This window comes from Papio anubis, chromosome 18 (assembly GCF_008728515.1).
Source record: "Papio anubis isolate 15944 chromosome 18, Panubis1.0, whole genome shotgun sequence".
Classification (NCBI taxonomy): Eukaryota; Metazoa; Chordata; class Mammalia; order Primates; family Cercopithecidae; genus Papio; species Papio anubis.
In genome coordinates this window covers 4313757-4334411 of record NC_044993.1, presented here as the reverse complement: position 1 = coordinate 4334411, position 20655 = coordinate 4313757, and the positions used below count along the sequence as shown (strand labels likewise).

The window sequence follows — 20655 nt, the reverse complement described above, 5'->3', positions numbered from 1 at the left end:
CGTCGTGTTTTCAGCTACCTTTACTTTAGCCAAGCACCTTAAAGACAGGCTCCTGGCAAAGACTTAGTTGAAGGCTCGCCACCTCTTAGAATACCCAGGATGTTTTGATCCCACCTGGGAATGCGCACGCCAACCCTCCTGGGAAGCCACAGCACCAGGCGGACTCGGGCCACATCTCCCCTGCCAGGGAGTGGGGCCATGAAGCTGGGCGCTGCAGCATTTGATGCTCCTGTATACTGCACACCACCTCCTGCTTCTGTTCCTCAGTTTCTCTAGGATATTGCAAAGGCCCCTTTGGGGAACAGCAGAGGTACCCAGCCTTCATTTTGCACTCACCATCCTTACTGCATGGGCACTGCTGGGTATGTGCTTTGACAAAAGCTGGGCCAGGCCACAGCCACCTGCAATTGATTTAACATGTCCTAGAGGACTCTTTATTATCACGTGCGACAGTGTTGTAAATATCACCAAATACAAAGACTTGATTATGAATGTCAACCACTTCAAATACTTAGAAAAGTAGTTTTTTCTGGCCGGGCATGATGGCTCACACCTGTAATCCCAGCACTTTGGGAGGCTGGGGCTGGCAGATCATGAGGTCGAGATTGAGACCATGCTGGCTAACACAGTGAAACCCTGTCTCTACTAAAAATACATAAAATTAGCTAGGCGTGGTAGCGGGCGCCTGTAGTCCCAACTGTTCGGGAGGCTGAGGCGGGAGAATGGCGTGAACTTGGGAGGCAGAGCTTGCAGTGAGCCAAGATCACACCACTGCACTCCAGCCTGGGTAACAGAGCAAGACTCCGTCTCAAAAAAAAAAAAAAAATTTTTTTCCTTTTTTCTCCTGGCAGAACTCAGTCTGGAAAAGTATTCTCCAAACTAAAAACAAATGCCCTTGTAGCTACAACCAGGGCATCAAATCCTGTATTTCACTTCCTTTCCTCCTCCCATGGAATCTTTGAGTTTATTGCCCACCACTCCCCCTACATGTTACTATTTTTTAAGTGCACTTGTATATATCCAGAAACAATACACAGTTATTTTTAAACTCTCCTAGATGAAATATTTCCATCTTTTCTGGTTTTGTGGGTTTTTTGGTGTGGTGGTGGGAATTCTTTCCATACCCCAAGGCTGTAAGGCTATTCTTCTGTATTTTCTTCTGTGAGTTCAGCTTTTTCCTGTTCCGTGTAGGATTCGTTTGTGCGTAGAGTAAGGCAGAAATTTTCCTTAACCGCATTTTTCCCACCCAACCAGTTGTCCAGGCAATGTATGGGGCACCGTCTTCCCTGCCTCACTCCCACGCCTGCTGGGCCTGGCTTCGCCCCTGTCAGTCATGACCTGCACTGACCCCCGCCTTCTCAGCTACTGCTCAGCTGTTTTTAGCCCATGGCTTTCACCCAAGGATTTTAGGATCACATTATATTCACTCCCAAAGAGAGTCCTGTTAGATTTTCAGTTTCATTGAATTTACAGACTTGGTTGGCATCCTTGTCCACAAATATGGTACAAAACTATTACATCATTTTTGCACATGAAGTTTTGACTAGATTTAGTTTCAGGTATCACAGATTTTGGGGGTCTGGTTCTTTTTTGAGACGGAGTCTTGCTCTGTCACCCAGGCTGGAGTGCAGTGGCACGGTCTCCACTCACTGCAAGCTCCGCTTCCCAGGTTCACACCATTCTCCTGCCTCAGCCTCCCGTGTAGCTGGGACTACAGGCGCCCACCACCGCTCCCAGCTAATTTTTTTTTTTTTGTATTTTTAGTAGAGACAGGGTTTCACCGTGTTAGCCAGGATGGTCTTGATCTCCTGACCTTCATGATCCGCCCATCTCGGCCTCCCAAAGTGCTGGGATTACAGGCGTGAGCCACCGCGCCCGACTGGATTTTTTTTTACGTTGCCTGTGATTATTCCTTAGATCTTAGGAATCACAGATGATCAAACCTGCAAATACAAGGTTTAGTTCTTTCCTTTTGAATTTGTCTGATTGTCATGTCACTCCAGTGCTGCCAAAGAGAGGCACTGGTGGGGCCCTTGTCTGTGAAACTTTAAAGCATCCCATTAAAGAGTGAAGGTTCCCATTTCCAGAGTTTTTCATCCTTTGATTTTTTTCTTGATGTTGCTCCATTCTCGTTGAATTCGTTAGTACTTTTAGGATTTTTAATGTATGTTCATTAGTATTAGACTCTAGTTTTATTGTACTTTGTTATCCATATTGTTAGCAGTTTCCCTGTAACACTCTGTATAAAGTAGGGATTTGTCCTTAAATATTTGAAGTCACCCTCCTATTAAAACTAGGCCTGGTATCCTTTGGTAGAGCAGAGGCTTTATTTTATTAATTAAATCTGTGCTTTAAGTTTACTCCGGCCTTTTTCCAGCAGCCTAAACTGAAAGCCTATTTTGTTTTTAAAAGATGCATTTTAAGGCCATCAAATTTCTTCCTAATCTGTATCAAATTGCCTTTAAGTCCTGGATCCTTTGTCTTTATTCCTGTGTCTTGGGCTTAATTTAGTGATGTTTGTGCATGTATTGGTGCAGTTCAAAGGGCTGGGAACATTGTGGCCCACAGCAGAGGCCTTTGCTGGCTGCATTGGAGAGAGGTTTTGGGCTCTGCTGGGCAGTGTGTGAAGAGGAGAGCATTTGCCAGGCCTTGGGGCCCCTGCACACAGAAGATACATTACCATCTCTTGTCTTTTCAGAGCAAAATCTGGAACGGCAGGTGTTGCAGACACAATGCAGACGACTGGAGGCCCGGCACTACAGCCTCAGCCTGACAGCAGAGCAGCTCTCCCACAGCGTGGCGGTGAGTTGGGAAGGGACAGAAACGTTCAAACACGCAACCTTTTGAGTTTGGGTTCAGAAGCACCCATGAAGATAAGTTTCAAAGAGGAAATGTGCTCTTAAGAGGTCACAATTTGGACTGCATGCAGTGGCCCACACCTGTAATCCCAGCACTTTGGGAGGCTGAGGCAGGAGGATCATATGAGCCCAGGAGTTCAGGGCTGCAGTGAGCTCCGATCATGCCACTGCACTCCAGCCTGGTTGACAGAACAAGACCACTGTCTCCTAAAGGGGAAAATTCAGACACTAGTTGATTAGGATTTAGGTAAGGAAGGAACTATCTTTAACATAGAATATTGATCCTGGAAGGGTACAGATGCTGTTTGCAGAATGAATTATTGCCTGTATCAGTCTCCCCTACTGTGATTTGCTAAGGAGAGCAGCAGGGTTTTATTAGAGAAGGGAAGCTGAAGCAACCAAAACCATCTCACCCGGCTCACAGCCACACTAGCAGGACTGGTCCAGCAGATGTTCTTGTGGGGCAGGGATGGGAAGCAGGTCTCAGATCACTCCCAAAGTTTTTACATCTGGGGGTTCCAAGAACTCCGAATTTGAGCCAAGACAGCAGCAGACGCCGATTCTTAAGACTCTGGAAGAGCCAGGGACAGAACACAGGCTGAAAAGGAGACTTTTTTGAGGTGAAGTCTGTCATCCAAGCTGGAATGCAATGGCATAATCCCAGCTTACTGCAACCTCTGCCTTCTGGGTTCAAGCGATTCTCCTGCCTCAGCCTCCTGAGTAGCTAGGATTATAGGCATAGGACACCACGCCTGGCTAATTTTTTTGTTTAGTAGATGGGGGTTCCCCATGTTGGCCAGGCTGGTCTCGAACTCCTGACCTCAGGTGATTTGCCCGCCTCAACCTTTTAAAGTGCTGGGATTACACGCGTGAGCCACCATGCCCGGCTGGGACATTTTCAAATGTAGGTTTGCCCTTCCATCCAGCATGTTTGTACACCACATGCTTGTTCTTAGAGGAAATGGATTGGTTTTGACACAAATTTCCCCTCTCTCCAGGAGTTGAGGAGCCAGAAACAGAAGATGGTCTCAGAACGGGAGCGGCTCCAGGCAGAACTGGACCACTTACGAAAGTGCCTTGCCTTGCCTGCAATGCACTGGCCTAGGGGCTACCTGAAGGGATACCCCAGGTGACGGTTTCCCTTGCACTAGGCCGAACCTATAGTATAGAAATATTATCTATTTTATTACCTTGAATATTTAATATTTTTCACTGGGAGGTTTGAAGCTTACAAAATGAGAATGTGCCATGCATGAAGCAAAGGATTCCAGGCTCCAGAAAAAAAGAATGAACTCACCTTGACGTCAATGCAATTGAATCACCATTGTCATTCAGCGAGCAACCACTGTAGGATTGCCCATACTTTTTCTTTTTAAAGGTGGTTTTAGTCCTTCCTCGCCCACATTATTTCTTAATCTGAACGTGAAGGCTCCATTAGCAACACTAAAACGTGATCATTGACAGCCCCCTGTGCAGATGAGTGGATCAAACCGGTTCTGTTCTTTCTTGTGTTGCCATGTTACTATGCCTCAAGCCCAGTTTGCTTTTGCCGCAGTGATGGGGCCAGTCTCATTCCTCCCAGGAGTGAAACTTGCTTCAGCTGAAAAGGTTGGGTGCATTGTAAGTAAAAAAAGGGCTTATTTGTTTCATTTACTTTTCTGCAAAATTTTCTTCAAAGCAACAAGTCCTAGGAGCACACAAAGCAACCCAAAGGCTTTTCCCTGGAAAAGCTCTTACCTAAAGATAAAACCAATTCACAAACTGAAGGTACCTTTTTATTACTCCGTGGGGAGCATGTACAGAGCTCTGTGTATACACAGCTTCACACCCACCAGATTGTTGCTACAGTGGGTGGGGTTTTCATACAGACGTAAATTTTGAGAGAAAAGTCAAAGGTGCTTCAGCCTTGTACTGTGTATATATATTAAAAAAACAAAGTTTTGTATGTTTTTATTACTTTAACTATTGTTATAAAAAGCCTGCCATTTTTAATATGTGGTTTGGGGGATTTTTGTTTGTTTTTCCTGTTTGGGGGTTTTGTTTGTTTTGTTTTTTTGGGCAAAAAAAAAAAAAAACCTTGCTTTTAGTGTTTGTACTGCTGCTGGTCAGGACATTAAAATATTGAAGTGTTTTTAAAAATTAAAGAAGAAGAAAAGTAAAAGAGCTTACCACTGGCGCCTATGCGATCACTTCATTTTTAGTTTGAGTTGTACCAGAAGCTGCCGTAGAAAGCCATGCGCTACTGCTTACCTCCTCCACTCCCCCTCCCCGCCCCCAGCATCTGGACAAGCTAATAGCAAATATTACCCATTGCTATCAAGGGAGGAGGTCCATAGAACCTATGTGTGACAATCATGTGCACACATGGGTGGGGGCTTTTAAAAACCTTTCAGGAAGTCAGTGATTTGTGATAGAATTCTAAAGTGTCTGAGAGCAGGTACAGAATAGGAATGTCAGAGGCTTTATTTAAATACAATGCTTTGTAAAAGCCACGAGGTCTGAGCTGAACCCCTCTTTTTTGAACTTACTGTGACAAGCACAGGAATGGTCAGAAACTGGGCTCATCACACCAAGGCAAAGCAATGGGCAAGTCTTCCTCCTTGTCCTAGTTACTGCTTATGGAGGCAGTGTTTAGATCAAGAAGGCCTCTCTTGCTCCCAAGGGCCCTCACCAGAGGCCAGGGCTGCCAGTCACTGGTCTGGGGGGTGGAGGCCTGAGCTCAGGGCAGGTTGCCTGACCTGTGTGCTGGCTGCTCACTGCTGTGACCAGTGGCAGAGCCCTTGGCTCTAGCCCTTGCTGCGCAGAACAGCTTGCTGGCAGCTGGCATCGTGTCGTTTTATCTGCCCCCGCACAGTTTGCTTTGTATGTCTGCCAAGAATCTTCCAGTTATTAGCAAACTCAGACAAATGTACCGCCAGTATTATCAGCAGTCAACAAGCGCCTTCCTCTCCACAGAAGCAGCTGGAAGAGAACTCGAGGGGCTGTGCTGCGGCCTCCCCTCGAAAGACACTGGGAGCTCAACATGTCCCACAGGTGTTCAGAGGGAGTCGGCTACAAACGATCAGGGCAAAAATCTCACTGGATTTCTCCACTGAAAACCTGCTTGAGGTTTCTGGTCTGAAGGCTTAAGAGTCACATCTTAGCACTTCTGCTCTCAGGCCACCTCCTCCATCACAGATGTCTGGATGCTTTTGGTAATGGCCTTGGCTAAAGTAAAAGGGAAAAGTAGATCCGATAACTTAAAAACATAGCTCATCCCTTACCATCTAAGGGGTGCTCCCTTGGAGTTTCTGTGACAGCACAGGGGACAGGTGGTACACCATGAGGGATCTGCCCAGGGTGGAAGCAGTGTCACTGTGCTAGCAATAGTTGGCTTCTCCCCTGCCATTGGAAACCCCACTTCTGCCCGGTCCTTGAGCTTCTCGCCCAGTCTCCCCATCCTTCCACCTAACTTGTGGCGATTTGAGTACTCTTGCTCAAGAAATACGACAATCAGAATACAAACCAGTGAGGCAACATGAATAAACTAAGAAAAAGGTAAGAAGTGTTTCTCAAAAATGAAAGCACACCACCCAAGACACAGTACCCAATCATGGTTTTCCCATCCAACAATTAGTTTCATACTTTGAAAACTTACTTTCAGATGATTGTCAACACAGTAGCACCTAAATCTGTTTTCAGTTGGGCTTAAAAATTGACATGCAATCTCAAGTTTTTTGTTCAGCTATTTCACGTTGAGTAATACGTCAAATCCGCTCTGGAGTCGATTATGCCACCTGTGTGTCAGGATGTACGTGAAGCCCTCGGCTCGGTCCTTCAACCATCTTCCTACATTACCTGGAAGGGAACTGCCATCTGTCCTCTGCAGAGGGATACCTTCCAATAGTAAATTATCTGGTTCCTCATTGAAACAGGTTATTTTTCTTTGTTTCATATAATCAGAGCCAGACTGACGATAAAATATGTTCCTAATCAATTGTCTCAGATAAGTGACCAAGACGGGATTTTCCACATTTTAGTCTACATTCTAATCTTAAAGGAATAAAGCACTGAATTGGGACTAACATTCTGATAGGTTGCACCATTAAGAGTATTCAGAGAGCATCAAAAAGGAGCCCACACCTTCAGCGGTGAAGGATTCTAACACAGGGAATCTGCAGTTTGTAGCAGAATGCTGTTTTCCTCAAGTAGCTCATAATATACTGCCAAATCTCAAAAATTAAGCTGAATTTCAAACCAGATACTCCACTCCCCCTTTCCCTGAGCCACGTGTTTCACACAAGTGTAGAAAATTCCAGGGATCCACCACAAGATGGAGATGGTCAGCACAAACCAATTCTGTTCCTCTTTAAAGTGTATATTAGCCACTTAGCAATCTCTATAACTCTTTCAAGTAACCAAGCTGTTGACTTTCTTACTACTTGCAGTAGCCTGTCCCCAACTTTTCGATCCAGTGCTTAACCTAAAAAAACTCCTTAACTCTGCCTTGACCTGAGGAAGACCATGCTAATTGGTGTTATTTTGTATGTACCCTGTGCTTAATTCTAGAACAGTAAACCCATACACAGGTGGGAGGGAGGAACACCGGTGCCTCGGTCACTCTGGGGGCAGTTTAGATGCTGTGAAATTAAACCTGTTCTAAGTGTACTTGTTTGAATTAATTGTATTGTAATATTATTTGTTGAATGTAGTAATTAGGTATTTATGAATATATTGCTGTAATTTCTGACAACATCCAAAAAATAAAATCTTCCTAAATCATGTTAAAAGGAAAATCTTTTTTATGATATAATAAAACAAGGCCAAACAAAAAAAGCTCCATAACTATACATCTCCACAGATAAAACACGTAGACAGATGCAGCTGCCTCGACTGGCTCAGGTTCTAAGAGGAGGGCATTAGGACCCCTTGCCCTCCACAATAACAAGTAGTTTCATTCTAAAAGATCCCCAGATGAAAGCAAGAGGATTCCGAGGAAGGGTAAGATGAAAGAACAAGTCTTACGACCTGAACTAACTATGAACAGCACCTTAAATTATAGAGACCTATTCTTTTGGTCCCAGTCTTCCAGGTCTGACCCTTCAGTGTCCAAATAACCCCCAACACCAGCCTGGTGGGGACACGTGGGCAGCAACATGGAGCAATAGTGCACAGCATGCAAGACACTGTAGGGCCGAAGCTGGGGGATGGTCTTTTTAGGTTCAGCCTGTCACACATGTGCATTCTCAGAGCTCCCCAAACAGCACCCCACTGCTTTTGGCCCACTGGTGTCCAGCCAGAAACAGGCTGGCCAGGCATGGCAGCTCATGCTTGCAACCCCAGTGCTTTGGGAGGCTGTGGTGGGAGGACTGCGTGAACCCAGGAGTTGGAGGCTGCAGTGAGCTATGATCACCCCATTCTACTGCAGCCTGGGTGACAGAACAAGACCCTGTCTAAAAACAAAGTTAAAAATTTGTTTGAGATGGAGTCTTGCTCTCGTACAGTGGCGTGATCTTGGCTCACTACAACCTCGGCCTCTCGGGTTCAAGCCGTTCTCCTGCCTCAGCCTCCCAAGTAGCTGCGACTATAGGCACGTGCCACCACACCCGGCAAATTTTTGTGTGTGTGTTTTAATAGAGATGGGGTTTCACCATGTTAGCCAGGATAGTCTCAATCTCCTGACCTTGTGATCCACCCACCTCAGCCTCCCAGAGTGCTGGGATTACAGGCGTGAGCCACCGTAAAAAAAAAAATTTAAACTTTTTTTTAAAGCTAGTTACAGAACCTTCTATCCATTGCATGATGCTGGTCAATCATTTCATCTCTCAAGGTAATGTCATTTCTGTAAAGGACCTAACCATTCTAAAATGCTACAAATTAAGTAATTTTCTCTTAGGAAAAAAATAATTTCCCCTGAGCCCACTGTTACCTACAACAAAGAATCCTTCCCTAAATGCATCAGGGCAGTGTTAAAAGTCTGACTTTTCTTCTAGCATTGTCTTCAGTGTCACTCGTGCTCAATACATTGGTTTCGTTTTTTTCCTGACTCTCCTTGATAAGAAACCCATTAAACCTGAGCTAGAAGTAACCAAGAGAATGAGACACCCCAGGTGTTGGTCTGCAGTTTCCAGTTGACTGCTGTGTGCCTCAGTTTAGTTTACTGAGTCATCTCAGCCACAGGCTCAGTCCTTTTACTTGGTAGTTACGCAGGACAAAAACCTAAAGAGTCAGAGTTGGGTTGGGTCCATGTTTATTGTGCATCAGGGCTTAGAGGAAAAGCACTGGTCAGCATTGTTAGCTGCACCATCTGCCATCCTTCCCTGTGAGCCACCTCCGGGAGAGTCCAAATTCAGCCCAAGAAACCAGGATTAAGAAGGCAGAAAAAAGCTGTGGGCCACATGGCCACTCCTGCTGTATCTATACCTACCAGTCACTGAACACTTGCCCGAGTGTGACAGATTCCACGCAGGAGACCCATGTGGCTCTGCTAGGGAGAATAACTTATTTGCCTAAAGCTTTTTTCTTTCTCAAAAGGGGGGAAAAAAAAGGCTGGTTTCTAGAAACAAATGTGGAATTGAACAATGTTCCAGGGAGCTAAGTTTTAAGGACTAATCACAAACTTGTTGCTTCTCCAACAATGTCCTGAATCCATTCCTTGCACCATCACATGTTTTTCATGCATTCAAAGTGTTTCTAGAGCTCCAGAACCACGAGTACCTCATCACGTCCTGAGCACTCACATCCCCCGGCAAGCTGCCCGCACCAGGCCTTTCTCTAGAAGTCCTGAGACTGAGTACTCTCCGAAGGCTGGAGGTTTGTGCGGAGTTTGTACATGTGGTTGAGCGCTTGTGTGAGGAAAGTCCCGCTGGTGTTGATCTCCATCAAGGTCAAGTTATCCAGCTAAAACAAGAAAACAGACCAAGTTGGCCAAGGAGTTTTTGATTTTGAGAAAATGGTAAACTCTACCGAATAAAAATAAGAAACCAATGAACTTTTTAAAAAGCACAGCTAGTAATGCCTGCCTGTAATAGCCTCAGCAGACAGGAGGCCATGTGAAATTATGCAGCATCAAGGCCACTAGCACCCAGGTGAGGCGGCACCTACCTTGGCATGTGCCTCCTGCTGTCTCACAAAGCTGTCAGCAGACACTCGGAGTTTGGCTATACGAGTGTCCCACATATCCTTGACCAGGGTCCGGATTTCATCTGCCTTCGGGATGTTGTCTGAAGCACTAAAGGAGCAAGGGGTAAGTCAGTCAGGGAACACTCGATAAGCTGAGGCAATGCTGGATAGAGTGGCTCTTTTCAGGCAAAATACTCCGGCTATTCCAGACTCAGCAAGTCTGTTTTGCTTTGTTTTCAACTTTAGGATGTAAAGATGTGTAGCAGTTAAGCTTGGTGCCAAGGACATTCAGCAGTGATCCACATGGTGTTTCTTTTGCTCACGGTAACTATCCCATGGCAGGCTGCTGAACAGGACTTCTGTTTACCTAAGAAAATTAGTAGAGAATCAGCTCTAAGTCAGAACCCTCTGTCTCAGGATAACAGCGTTCTGTGCTGCATAACCTCCATCTACAAGGAATCGGTTTCAAGGGCTGGCTGAAAGGTCGAGTTCTATCGCTCCTTACTTACAGAGTGTTGAGCAGATCTCCCTATTCCCCACCAGGAATCCAGGGGTCACAGCCTAAAGAAGCAGAACACCAGCTCCATGCCAGGTACTGGGCTCAGCACTTTACCTGGCATTTCTATCCTCATAAAAGCCCTGAAGGGAAGAGACTCTCCTGCTCTTCAGAGAAGACAAAAACAATTTTCAAAAATCACAGAAGAAACTGCAAATTAGTATACAGCGAGCACACCTACACATAGCAAAATTCTGGCTAGAAGCTCAAAGTCAGCAAGGGCTGAAGGAAGGCTTTCACAAAGTTGAGGCTCCCTTTGTGAAATATTTTAAACTAACCTTGAAAGAAAAACTACAAGTTAAAAGCAGAAGCAAATATTGTTCATCGCTAGGCATTACAGGTACGCTAGACATTCTCTCTCCATATGCTGCAAACAACTCCTGATTAGTAAGAGGCAAATCACTGGTACAAAATTTATGTGGTGAGTGTTATTTATAAACCCCCAAACATTTAGATCTTGTGCTCTGAACAGCAGGTTAAAGAACAACAGACCCCAACTCCTCATCAACTGAACAGAAGAACATATGTAAAACTAAGTCCCTTAACCAAATGAATTATAAAACAAGGTTTTTGATAAAAACTACATACATATTGAACTTCAAAAACAAAACATGAATAGGCCCCCTCACCTAGCTAATGCCAAATTCTTACCTAGCCTGTTTATAGATCCTCTCCCTTCCAGCTACTGTCCCCACCACTGCAGTCTCTCTCAGGTCCCTCTGAGGCCACATGCCCCTCCCAGGGGCTGGCCACTGCAGCAGAATCTATGCCTCCACTCCCCTGCTCCCATGAATGTACTACACATGCTCAAATACCTCTGCTTGCCTGGCTACACCAGGTCCTCCACACTCTGTGCCAGAGCACATCAGCTCCTCCTGCCTCACTGCCCTCTCTCCTACCATCCACCTCCTACAAGTCTGCCCTCCCAGCAAACCTCTATGAGCCCTCTCTGGCACCACTTGGCCTTACTGTGCTCTGATGGACTGTCAAAAGCATTGGTCACACTGAAGATTCACTATGGGCTCCCAGGCCCGCATCTCTCCCCCACCACACCAGGAACCAGGCCTATGGGACAAACGCCACTGCTTGGTGCATTGCTGGTTCTCGGCTTTTTATGAAATTCATGAGCTGACTGCAGCCTCATATCAGCCTAAGCACAAGCCCATGCTGTGTCCCCAAGTCTTCCTTTAAATTCAGCAGTGCCATTCGGTGGGCCCCCAGGCCTTCCTGCTGCTCTGCAGCATGCAGTAGTACTAGTGTCCCAATGTTTTATTCTAGTTCTGCTCTTGAACCCAGTTAAAAGATGCCCAGGGGGCTTCAGAAGCTTGACATTGTACAAATGACATTCTAAGTATCTCCCAAGCAAAATTATCCACTTGTCTGCCTTCTTTACTAGTTTCACTCTTTCACTCAACAAACATGAGCCCCAGGCATCTCGCTGGGGACATATGCATACGAGACCCAGTCCCTGCCCATTTAGAATGGGTACATGTGATGGCACAGCCAGACAAACAAGAAAATTACAGCTGGCAAATGCCATAGCAATGTGTAGAGCTGCCAAGAGAACATGTATGCTGAACCCAGAAGAGACATGTTATACTAACCAGCGGAGGTAAGCAGGAGCAGGGAAAGGACGGACTTATAGGGCAGAGAACAGTATATGCAAAGTCAGAATTCTTAAAGAAGTGACAGGGGCCAGTGTGAGCCTGAGCCCTCCAGAAGCAGAGGAAAGAGCTGTAAGAGGATGAAAGAGGGAGGGGGAGCACGCACCAGGCTCACACTGCTTGAACACCATGCTCAGGACTTTAGAGGGAAGACTGAGGATTTTAAGCAGGGAGTCACATGGCAGTTCTGCCTTTCCAAGGCCACTCTGACTGTGATGTGAAGAACGAATGGGAAGCTGAGAGGAGCCAGTATGGATGAAGGCAAACAAGTTACGGGGTTACTACAGCATGATTTTGCCAGGAAGTGGGCTTTCCTGTAAACCAAGGGCAGAGGCAAATGTGAGTCCTCTGGCCTTTCCTGCGAAAGACACAAAAAAACTCAAATCCACCTACTACAAGGAGAAACAGGAGTAAAGCTGTACTAAATAAAACACATACGCGGCAAAGAATGGCTACTGCCGATTCTGTGAGATACTGGTGGCTCACACCACGGTCCAATGTCGAGTGATGTGAGGCAGAACAAAAAGAGCCAAGGGCTTCACCAGGGGGTGGAGAAAAGGAAAAATGAGAGATAAAGGGAAAGAACAGAGAGAAAGACACACAGAGACAGAGTACACCTGGCAGGTGTGTGTACACAGATGACCTCCTGGTCACTGACCTGAGAAACAGGGTGGCCAGTGCTGCCACTTACTGAGGCAATAAGCAGAGAAGCGGAGAGGAAAGGCGAGGGTTGGAGGAAGGGCATGGCGAGTCCATCCAGTCTTGGGTGTGGCCTCAAAGAGGTGAGAGCTACTTACTGATTTAATAGGAGCTTGGTAAGTTCCATGTAGTAAGGGCTGGGCATTGGGGTAAAAGTTTCTTCCTTTCGTTCATGATCCCTCATCTTCTCCAACTTTTCTGAAATTTAAAAGTTAATACATTTTACCATCATAGATATTTATTAAACCTTCCAAATTTACCTAGTGCCTATATTATCTGGCAAATACATCATCAACTAGCAAATACATGAAAAAATATTTTGGGACATTTGTATCATTAACTAGATGATTTGAGGCCTCCCTTGAAACTTTCTCTCCAAAAGGTAAATTTTTGTTGCTGCTTTGGCCTATAGAACATATTCCTAAAAAGAATGTTAGAGTCAAAAGTTTGATGTTTGTTGTGTTTTTTGTTTTTGTTTTTCTTTTTTAGGGAAACAGCAAAATACTTTACCTTTACTGCATTTTTTTTTTTTTTTTTTTTTTTTGAGACTGTCTCTCTCTCATGCCCAGGCTGGAGTGCAGTGGCAACATCACAGCTCACTGCAGCTTCAATCTCCCGGGCTCAAGCAATCCTCCTGCCTCAGCCTCCCAAGGAGTAGCTGAGATCACAGGCACATGCCACCATAACTAATTTTTTTATTTTTTTGTAGAGACGAGGTCTCACAATGTTGCCCAGGCTGGTCTCAAACTCCTAAGCTCAAGTGATCGTCCTGCCTCAGCCTCTCAAAGTGCTGGGATTATAGGAGTGAGTCACTATACCTGGTCAGTATTTTACCTTTGATGCAATAAGTGATCAAAGTAGTCAGTGACTTAAATTTATTTATACTGCCTTGTTCAGAAGGGAACAAGACAACTTACAAAACTAGAGCCACCCTAGCCTGGGTGTGATATAATATCCTAGGGGTCTGAGCCACCCCAGCCTGGGCGTGATACAATATCCTAGGGGTCTCAGCCACCCCAGCCTGGGTACGATATAATATCCTAGGGGGCTGAGCCACCCTAGCCTAGGAGCGATACAATATCCTAGGGGTTAAGCCACCCTAGCCTGGGCATGATACAATATCCTAGGAGGGTTAAGCCAACCCAGCCGGGAGGAGGCATGGTATCCTAGAGGGGTTAAAGCCCAGTGTCTAGAATCAAACAGCTGTGTCCAATTCCACCAGCATCGGCACTGTTCTCACACATGCTCCAGCTCCCTCAGCCCTCCCCCTCTGCAGAGAAACATGTCCCGGGTGTGGACTGTGGAATGTAGCTAAGGGACAAGCACGGAGCACAGCTACGCTGCAGGGTCCCTCTGTAAAGGGCTAACTACCCATCCCTAGGGCCCTTGGTGCCATCCTGCAATCCTGGCCCAGTTCCTTGATCTACTCACCCTCTCTTCCCTCTCTTCATTGCCACCAGCACTACCTCAACCCAACACCCACCTCTCACCTGACACCCAGCTGAGTGTGACCCACATGCCACCCCACCCCCTAAACTCCCTGCGTAGCTCCTATGCACTCGAGGATCAGCCTTCCAGGTGTCCTGGACCCTCTCACCTGCACAGGAAGGCACTCCAGCAGCTCTCATGCTCTTGAATGATCACTGTCCCCTCCCTGCTCGATCCTCCCAAACACACTAATAGATACTGCCTTAAAAAGAAGGCCCTCCCCAGACACCCCTCTGAGCTTTCTTCTGCACGCACTAGGCTCCCCTCTTTGTCTCTTGGCAATTCCTCCTCTCGACACTGGGACACAGAGCTCAGCTTGCAACCCCTTTCTCCACTACCTAAACTCATATCCACACCACCTCATCCAAATACCACCCACGTGCTCAGAAAGACCTCCAAATTTATACCCCCATCAGCCCCTGAGCCCTAACTCCTGACTCAATAATCTCATTGCTGCTGTAACTTCCCCCTGGATATCCAGAAAGCACAACAGTTCAAACCCCAACTCCTGATACCCACTGCAGCCCACAGCCCGCTCCTGCAGCCTCCCACCTCAGGAGACAGCAACTCCCTCTCCTTCTGGGCCTCCAGCCAACAGCCTGGCTGTCAGCTTTCACTCTTCTCCCTCACACCCCATGGCCAGTCCTTCAGCCAATCCTGCTGCTGCTTCCTTCAAAACACACCTAGACGCCCACCACATCTCCTACCTCCATCAGCTAGAGGCCACCCTCAGTGCTTGCCTGGATTCATTCCCTGCTCTGCTCCTATCACACAGACCTTCTCTACACAGAAGAGTGATCCTTTTATTAACATCTGAATCAGCTTATGAAACACCTCTGGTCCACCTTTCTAGCAAATAAAAAAGATACAATCAAAATTTTTGGCCAGGACATGGAACAATGGGAACTCACATTTCTTATAGGATAAAGGCTCAGCTGCTTTGAAGAACCAGGTGGCCGTTACTTACAAAGTTAAGCATTACCCCTAAGATCCAGCAAGTCCATCATTCTAGGTGTTTATTTACCCAAGAGAAAAAAACATATCCATGAAAAGACTTGGACAAGAATATTCACAAAAGCCTTATTAATGGCCAAAATGAGCCAGGCACAGTGGCTCACACTTGTAATCCCAGCACTTTGGGAGACCGAGGTGGGAGCCCAGGAGATCAAAACCAGTCTGAGCAACAAAGTGAGACCCTGTCTCTATAAAAATTAGCTGAGTGTGATGGTATACACCTGTAGTCCCAGCTACTCAAGAAGCAGAAGGGGAAGGATCGCTTGAGCCCAGGAGGTGGAGGCTGCAGTGAGCCATGATCTAGTCACTGCACTCCAGCCTGGACATCAGAGCGACACTCTGTCTCAAAAGCCAGAAATGAGCTGGGCACATTGGTGCACACCAGTAGTCCCAGCTACTAGAGAGGCTGAGATGGGAGGATCGCTTGAGCCCAGGAGTTGGAGGCTGCAATGCACTATGATCACACCTGAATAACCACTGCAATCCAGCCTGGGCAACAGAGAAACCCTGTCTCTCAATGTTTTTTAGAAGCCAAAAATGGGAATCCCAAATATCTACCAACAGAAGAATCGGTGAACAAATATATAGTATGGAGAGTATCCAGCAATGGAAGAACTAACTAGGTAGTGTGGATATGAGTTTAGGTAGTGGAGAAAGGGGTTGGGAGCTGAGCTCTGTGTCCGTGTCGAGAACATAAACAGGTGAATATCAAAAACAATGTTAGATAACAGAAGTCATAAACAAAAAAAATGACATACTAGATTATTCCATTTAAATGAAGTCCCAGAACAGGCAGAACTTTTTTTTTTTTTTAACTTCCTGAGACGGAGTCTCGCTGTGTCTCCCAGGCTAGAGTGCGGTGGCATGATCTCGGCTCACTACAACTTCCGCCTCCCCGGTTCAAGCAATTCTCCCTGTCTCAGCCTCCCAAGTAGCTGGAATTACAGGCGCCCACTACCATGCCCAACTAATTTTTGTATTTTTTCGTAGAGACGGGGTTTCGCGATGTTGGCCAGGCTGGTCTTGAACTCCTGACCTCAGGTGATCCGCCCATCTTGGCCTCCCAAAGTGCTAGGATTACAGGCGTGAGTCACCGTGCCCCGTCCAGAACAGGCACGACTTATCTGTGGTGCAGAAGTCAGGAGGCAGCAGGCTGTTGGGTAGGGTCTATAGACTGGTGCCTCACTGTTCCCACAATACGGCTCCAGCCCAGGCAAAAAGCTCAAAGTGAACTCTCCACACCTTCTGACTCTAGCCTGCGATAAAACAGGCCCTTGCCATGTATCACCTCAGGTGTGGATGGAACAAAATTGCCAGATACTGATTTTAAACAAGGGGCCAGGAGAGGATGCTGCACTAATGGAGCCAGGCCTGGTGGGTCTCTCTGCTAAAAAAGCCTTCTGGCCAGGGGCAACAACTCACATCTGTAATCCCAGCACTCTGAGAGGATCACTTGAGTCCAGGAGTTTGAGACCAGCCTGGGCAACATAGCTCCCTGCGTAGCTCCTATGCACTCGAGGATCAGCCTCCACTAAAAAAAAAAAAGACCCCATCTCCACTAAAAAATAAATAAATAAATATACACATACACACACACACACGTTTTAGTAGCACTTGCGGGCTATTAAAAACAAAGTGTACAAGTCAATGGTGTTTAGTATATTTAGACTTGGGCAACCATTACCTCAATCAATCCCAATTTTCATCATGCCAAAAAGAAACTCCACAATCCCTCCATCACCCAAAGCAAGACTCCGTACTTAAGCAACTAGTAATCTATTGTCTCTATTGATTTGCCTATTCTAGACAGTTGATAGAAATGGAATGATACAGTGTGTGGTCTTTTGTGCCTGGTTTCTTTCATTCAGCAAGATGTTTAAGATGTTTCAGGTTCATTCGCGCAGTAGCATGTATCAGAATTCCATTCCTTTTTATAGTTGAATAATATTCGACCCTTTTGTGATATATTATTTTCATGCATTCTGTATAACTGCTTCTCAACATGCTAATCTATACTTAACTTTTAAAAATTTAAAACAAATGCTTCTTTAAGGTCATATATTTATTTTAAAGCAAATTGAAGTATCTTACATTAAAATATAGGCTGGGCACAGTGGCTCACACCTGTAACCCCAGCAGATCTGCCAAGGTGGCCAGATCACTTGACCCCAGGAGTTTGATACCAGCCTGGGTAACATGGCAAGACCCCATTTCTACAAAAACGCAAAAATTAGCAGGGTGTGGTGGCACATGCCAGTGGTCCCAGCTACTTGGGAGGCTGAGGCATGAGGATCACTTGAACCCAGGAGGTGAAGGCTGCAGTGAGTCAAGATTGCACCATTGCTCTCCAGCCTGGGTGATGGAGTCAGACCCGTCTCAAAAAATAAACTACAATTTTCACATACACCAAAACCTAACATGACATTAGTAACTCTGGTTAGCAGACTCTGCTGAGAGGTGAATCCGGAAGTATTCCTTTCAGCTGATCAGTGGATAATAGAACAGAGGGAGCACGCACCTAATCAGGAAGGAGGCCCCATGCCTCCACCCGTTGGGAGAGGGTATCATCCCAAGCCCAGCCCCACCCACTCGTCAGCCAGTCTCCACTGCATCCTTACCTACGTCCATCCACTCTGGAGGGAGCAGGCGACATTTCTGTCTTTGTTTCAGGTTAATTGCCAGCCACAGGGGCACTTCCACTGGTAAACCAGGGTTAAAAGGCCCCAGGTCCCCCTGACAAAAGTAAAACAATTCCCCGTAACATTAAAAAAGAACAAAAAAAGCATTACTGTGCGTCACTGCTATCAAACAAGAGGCAAGGCATGGCAGAGGGTGAAGTCCAAATGCAAATAATAAAACCCCAACTGTTATCAGACTCGGAACAAAGCACCTCCTAAGCGGCTCCAAGACACCTGCGAGCGTGGAGCGCAGTCCTTCCGGCCTTTCCACGGAGGGGGATGTAAATCCCCCAAGGAGTGGGTCGGGGGTGCTCCCTCTCCCGCCTGCACCCTCCAACTCCAGAACAGGTTTCACACACCCAATGTTGGGGTCCTGGGGTGCGGGGAGGTGGGTCTGGGCAGGTACAGAGTCCGCCCTCCTTCTCCAGGACTCCCAGCGCCAAGGTGCCTCCCTTACACTAAAAACGCAAAGCCGGGCGGGCGCGGTGGCTCACAATCCCAGCTACTCGGGAGGCTGAGGCAGGAGAATCACCTGAACCCGGGAGGCGGAGGCTGCAGTGAGCCGAGATGGCGCCACCGCACTCCAGCCTGGGCGATAGAGCGAAACTCCATCTCAAAAATAAAGACAAAAACAAACAAACAGAGGTAAAGCCGACTCCTGCCCATAATCCCAGCACTTTGGAAGGCCGAGGCGGCAGGATCGCCTGCGGGAGCCCAGGAGTTCGAGGCCAGCCCCATCTCTACCAAATAAACAAATAAGCCGGGCGCAGTGGCTCACGCCTGTCATCCCAGCACTTTGGAAGACCGAGGCGGGTGGCTCATGAGGTCAGGAGTTCGAGACCAGCCTGGCCAAACATGGTGAAACCCGTCTCTACCAAAACTACAAAAATTAGCCGGGCGCGGTGGCGGGCGCCTGTAGTCCCAGCTACTTGGGAGGCTGAGGCAGGGGAATCGCTTGAACCCGGGAGGCGGAGGCTGCAGTGAGCCGAGATGGCGCCACCGCACTCCAGCCTGGGCGACAGAGCGAGACCGTCTCAAAAACCAAAAAACAAACCAAAAAAACACTGTCAACCCAGGCGTTCGGGGCCACTGGCCAACGAGAGCAGCCTCGCTTTCCTCATCCGAGAAGCGGGAACTGCGGTGGGCGAGTCAAGCGCGGAGTGGTGGCCTCCGCACATGCGGGAGCAGGGCGAGCCCGCGACCCCGGCTCTGAAGGCCACGCGGGAGCCCCGAACGCGCCCGGCCCGGCCTCCCCTCCCCTCGGCGCCCGCCATGCGCCCCACGGCCGGCCCGGGCCTCACCCCGATGAGGTAGATCTTGTCCAGACTGAAGTTGGGGATAATGGTAACCAGCTCCTTCTCGGCGAGGAACTCGACCTCGGCAGCGTCCATGGCGGCGCGAGCGGCAGGCCAGAGCCTCACGGTGTCCTCGGGCTCCTCAGCGTCCGGGAGGAGACGCCGCGGCCGCCGTTTTCCCGCCACGGCGGGAGCCCGCCCCGGCCGGAAGACGGCCTGCGCCAGCCTATAGGAACGCGGTAGACAGCCTATAGGCGCCGTCTGCGGGCGGCGGGGGCGGAGACCGCGGTCGCAAAGAGCCCGCGGACTGGCAAGGCCAAGGGAGGCTGAGCGCCGGCCCCGCCCCGGCCCGCGGACAGGCCCCGCCCCCACCCCGGCTCCGCCCCGCCCGTGGGCGAGCACCTGGCGCTGTCAGGACCTCCTGCGGCGGGCGCCAGCTTTAGTGTCCCTTCGCCTGCCCCCGGCGCCCGCCGCAAACAGCCCTAGTCAAGAGCCGGGGGTGGGGTTCGGGGCCGCTTCTACGCCGGCGTTCCGCATGGGGCCAAGAGTAAAAGCATTTATTTTATTTTAATTTTTAAACAACTTTTCGTGGATTTGGGATCTCGCTATATTGCTCAGGCTGGTCTTGAACTTCTGGCCTCAAGCGATCCTCCCACCTCGACCTCCCAAAGTGCTGGGATTACAGGTGTGAGCCATCGTGCCAGACCAGGAGTACACGCATTTATTGGCCTAAACTCAGCACCGGGCCCGGGACTAAGCATCACCTGGGCTGACAGATGAGGGAAGACCTTGTTTCCATTAATTTCACAATCTTCTGCCCTCTCTGCACACATTGTTTAAAAAATCTATAAAAATGCAGATTCCTACATCCCATCCCACAGCTTCCAATACGGACACTTCAGAGCAGGGGCTCAGAATGTGCACTTCGGCAGGAGTCCCAGATGAGACAGGAGCGGTAGGTTTGCACCACCTGAGCAAATACCTGCTCGCTGGACCGGCTGCCCCTGCACAGTGGGCGCAGGTGAAGCCAGAGCGGTGTCTGGAGCTCACCTGTGTCAGAATCCCCTCGCAGGTGCCCATTGTTTGTGTGCACGCTCCTGGGAGTTGGGATTCAGGAGTCGCGGGGAAGACAAAGCTGAATTTCATCCAGGGCCAGGTGATTTTGATGGGGTGGTCATGGCCGGAAAAGCTTCCTGGAGGTGAAGCGCTATTCTACGACTGCAGTCGAATTTAAAACCCTGATGATTAGGCCCCGAGAAAAGTCACAGGAGACACGAGGATTGCAGGGTTTGGAATTCCAGC

The 20655-nt window shown here is 47.9% G+C and overlaps 2 protein-coding genes across 11 annotated transcripts in view; one reads left to right on the top strand and one right to left on the bottom strand.

Moving 5' to 3' along the window:
- GSE1 (Gse1 coiled-coil protein) overlaps positions 1-7625 on the top strand; it is a 310266-nt gene extending 302641 nt beyond the window's left edge. For 8 of the 10 annotated variants that reach the window (XM_009196979.4, XM_009196976.4, XM_009196980.4 and 5 more), the window contains 2 exons: positions 2699-2802; positions 3857-7617. In XM_009196979.4, the coding sequence (XP_009195243.1) occupies positions 2699-2802; positions 3857-3991 (239 nt within the window). In that variant the 3' untranslated portion in view covers positions 3992-7617. Of the gene's footprint in view, positions 1-2698; positions 2803-3856 lie in introns of all 10 variants that reach the window. The other 2 variants (XM_031658044.1, XM_021932241.2) reach the window with 1 other exon arrangement.
- Positions 7626-9070: 1445 nt separating this feature from the next.
- Positions 9071-19544, bottom strand: GINS2 (GINS complex subunit 2). Its single transcript, XM_003917265.4, has 5 exons — positions 19360-19544; positions 17999-18113; positions 12977-13076; positions 9942-10068; positions 9071-9737 (listed from the first exon to the last, which is right to left on the bottom strand). The coding sequence occupies exons 1-5, from the start codon at positions 19447-19449 to the stop codon at positions 9612-9614; spliced, it is 558 nt and encodes a 185-aa protein (XP_003917314.1). The 5' UTR covers positions 19450-19544; the 3' UTR covers positions 9071-9611.
- Positions 19545-20655: the final 1111 nt, after the last annotated feature.

Coding starts and splice junctions, on each gene's coding strand:
- GINS2 (XM_003917265.4), bottom strand. CDS start 19,449: ATGGACGCTGCCGAGGTCGAGTTCCTCGCCGAGAAGGAGCTGGTTACC. Junction 18,114..19,359: donor ACAAGATCTACCTCATCGGG/GTGAGGCCCGGG, acceptor TACTTTTGTCAG/GGGGACCTGGGGCCTTTTAA. Junction 10,069..12,976: donor ACCAAGCTCCTATTAAATCA/GTAAGTAGCTCT, acceptor TTGCTCCTTTAG/TGCTTCAGACAACATCCCGA.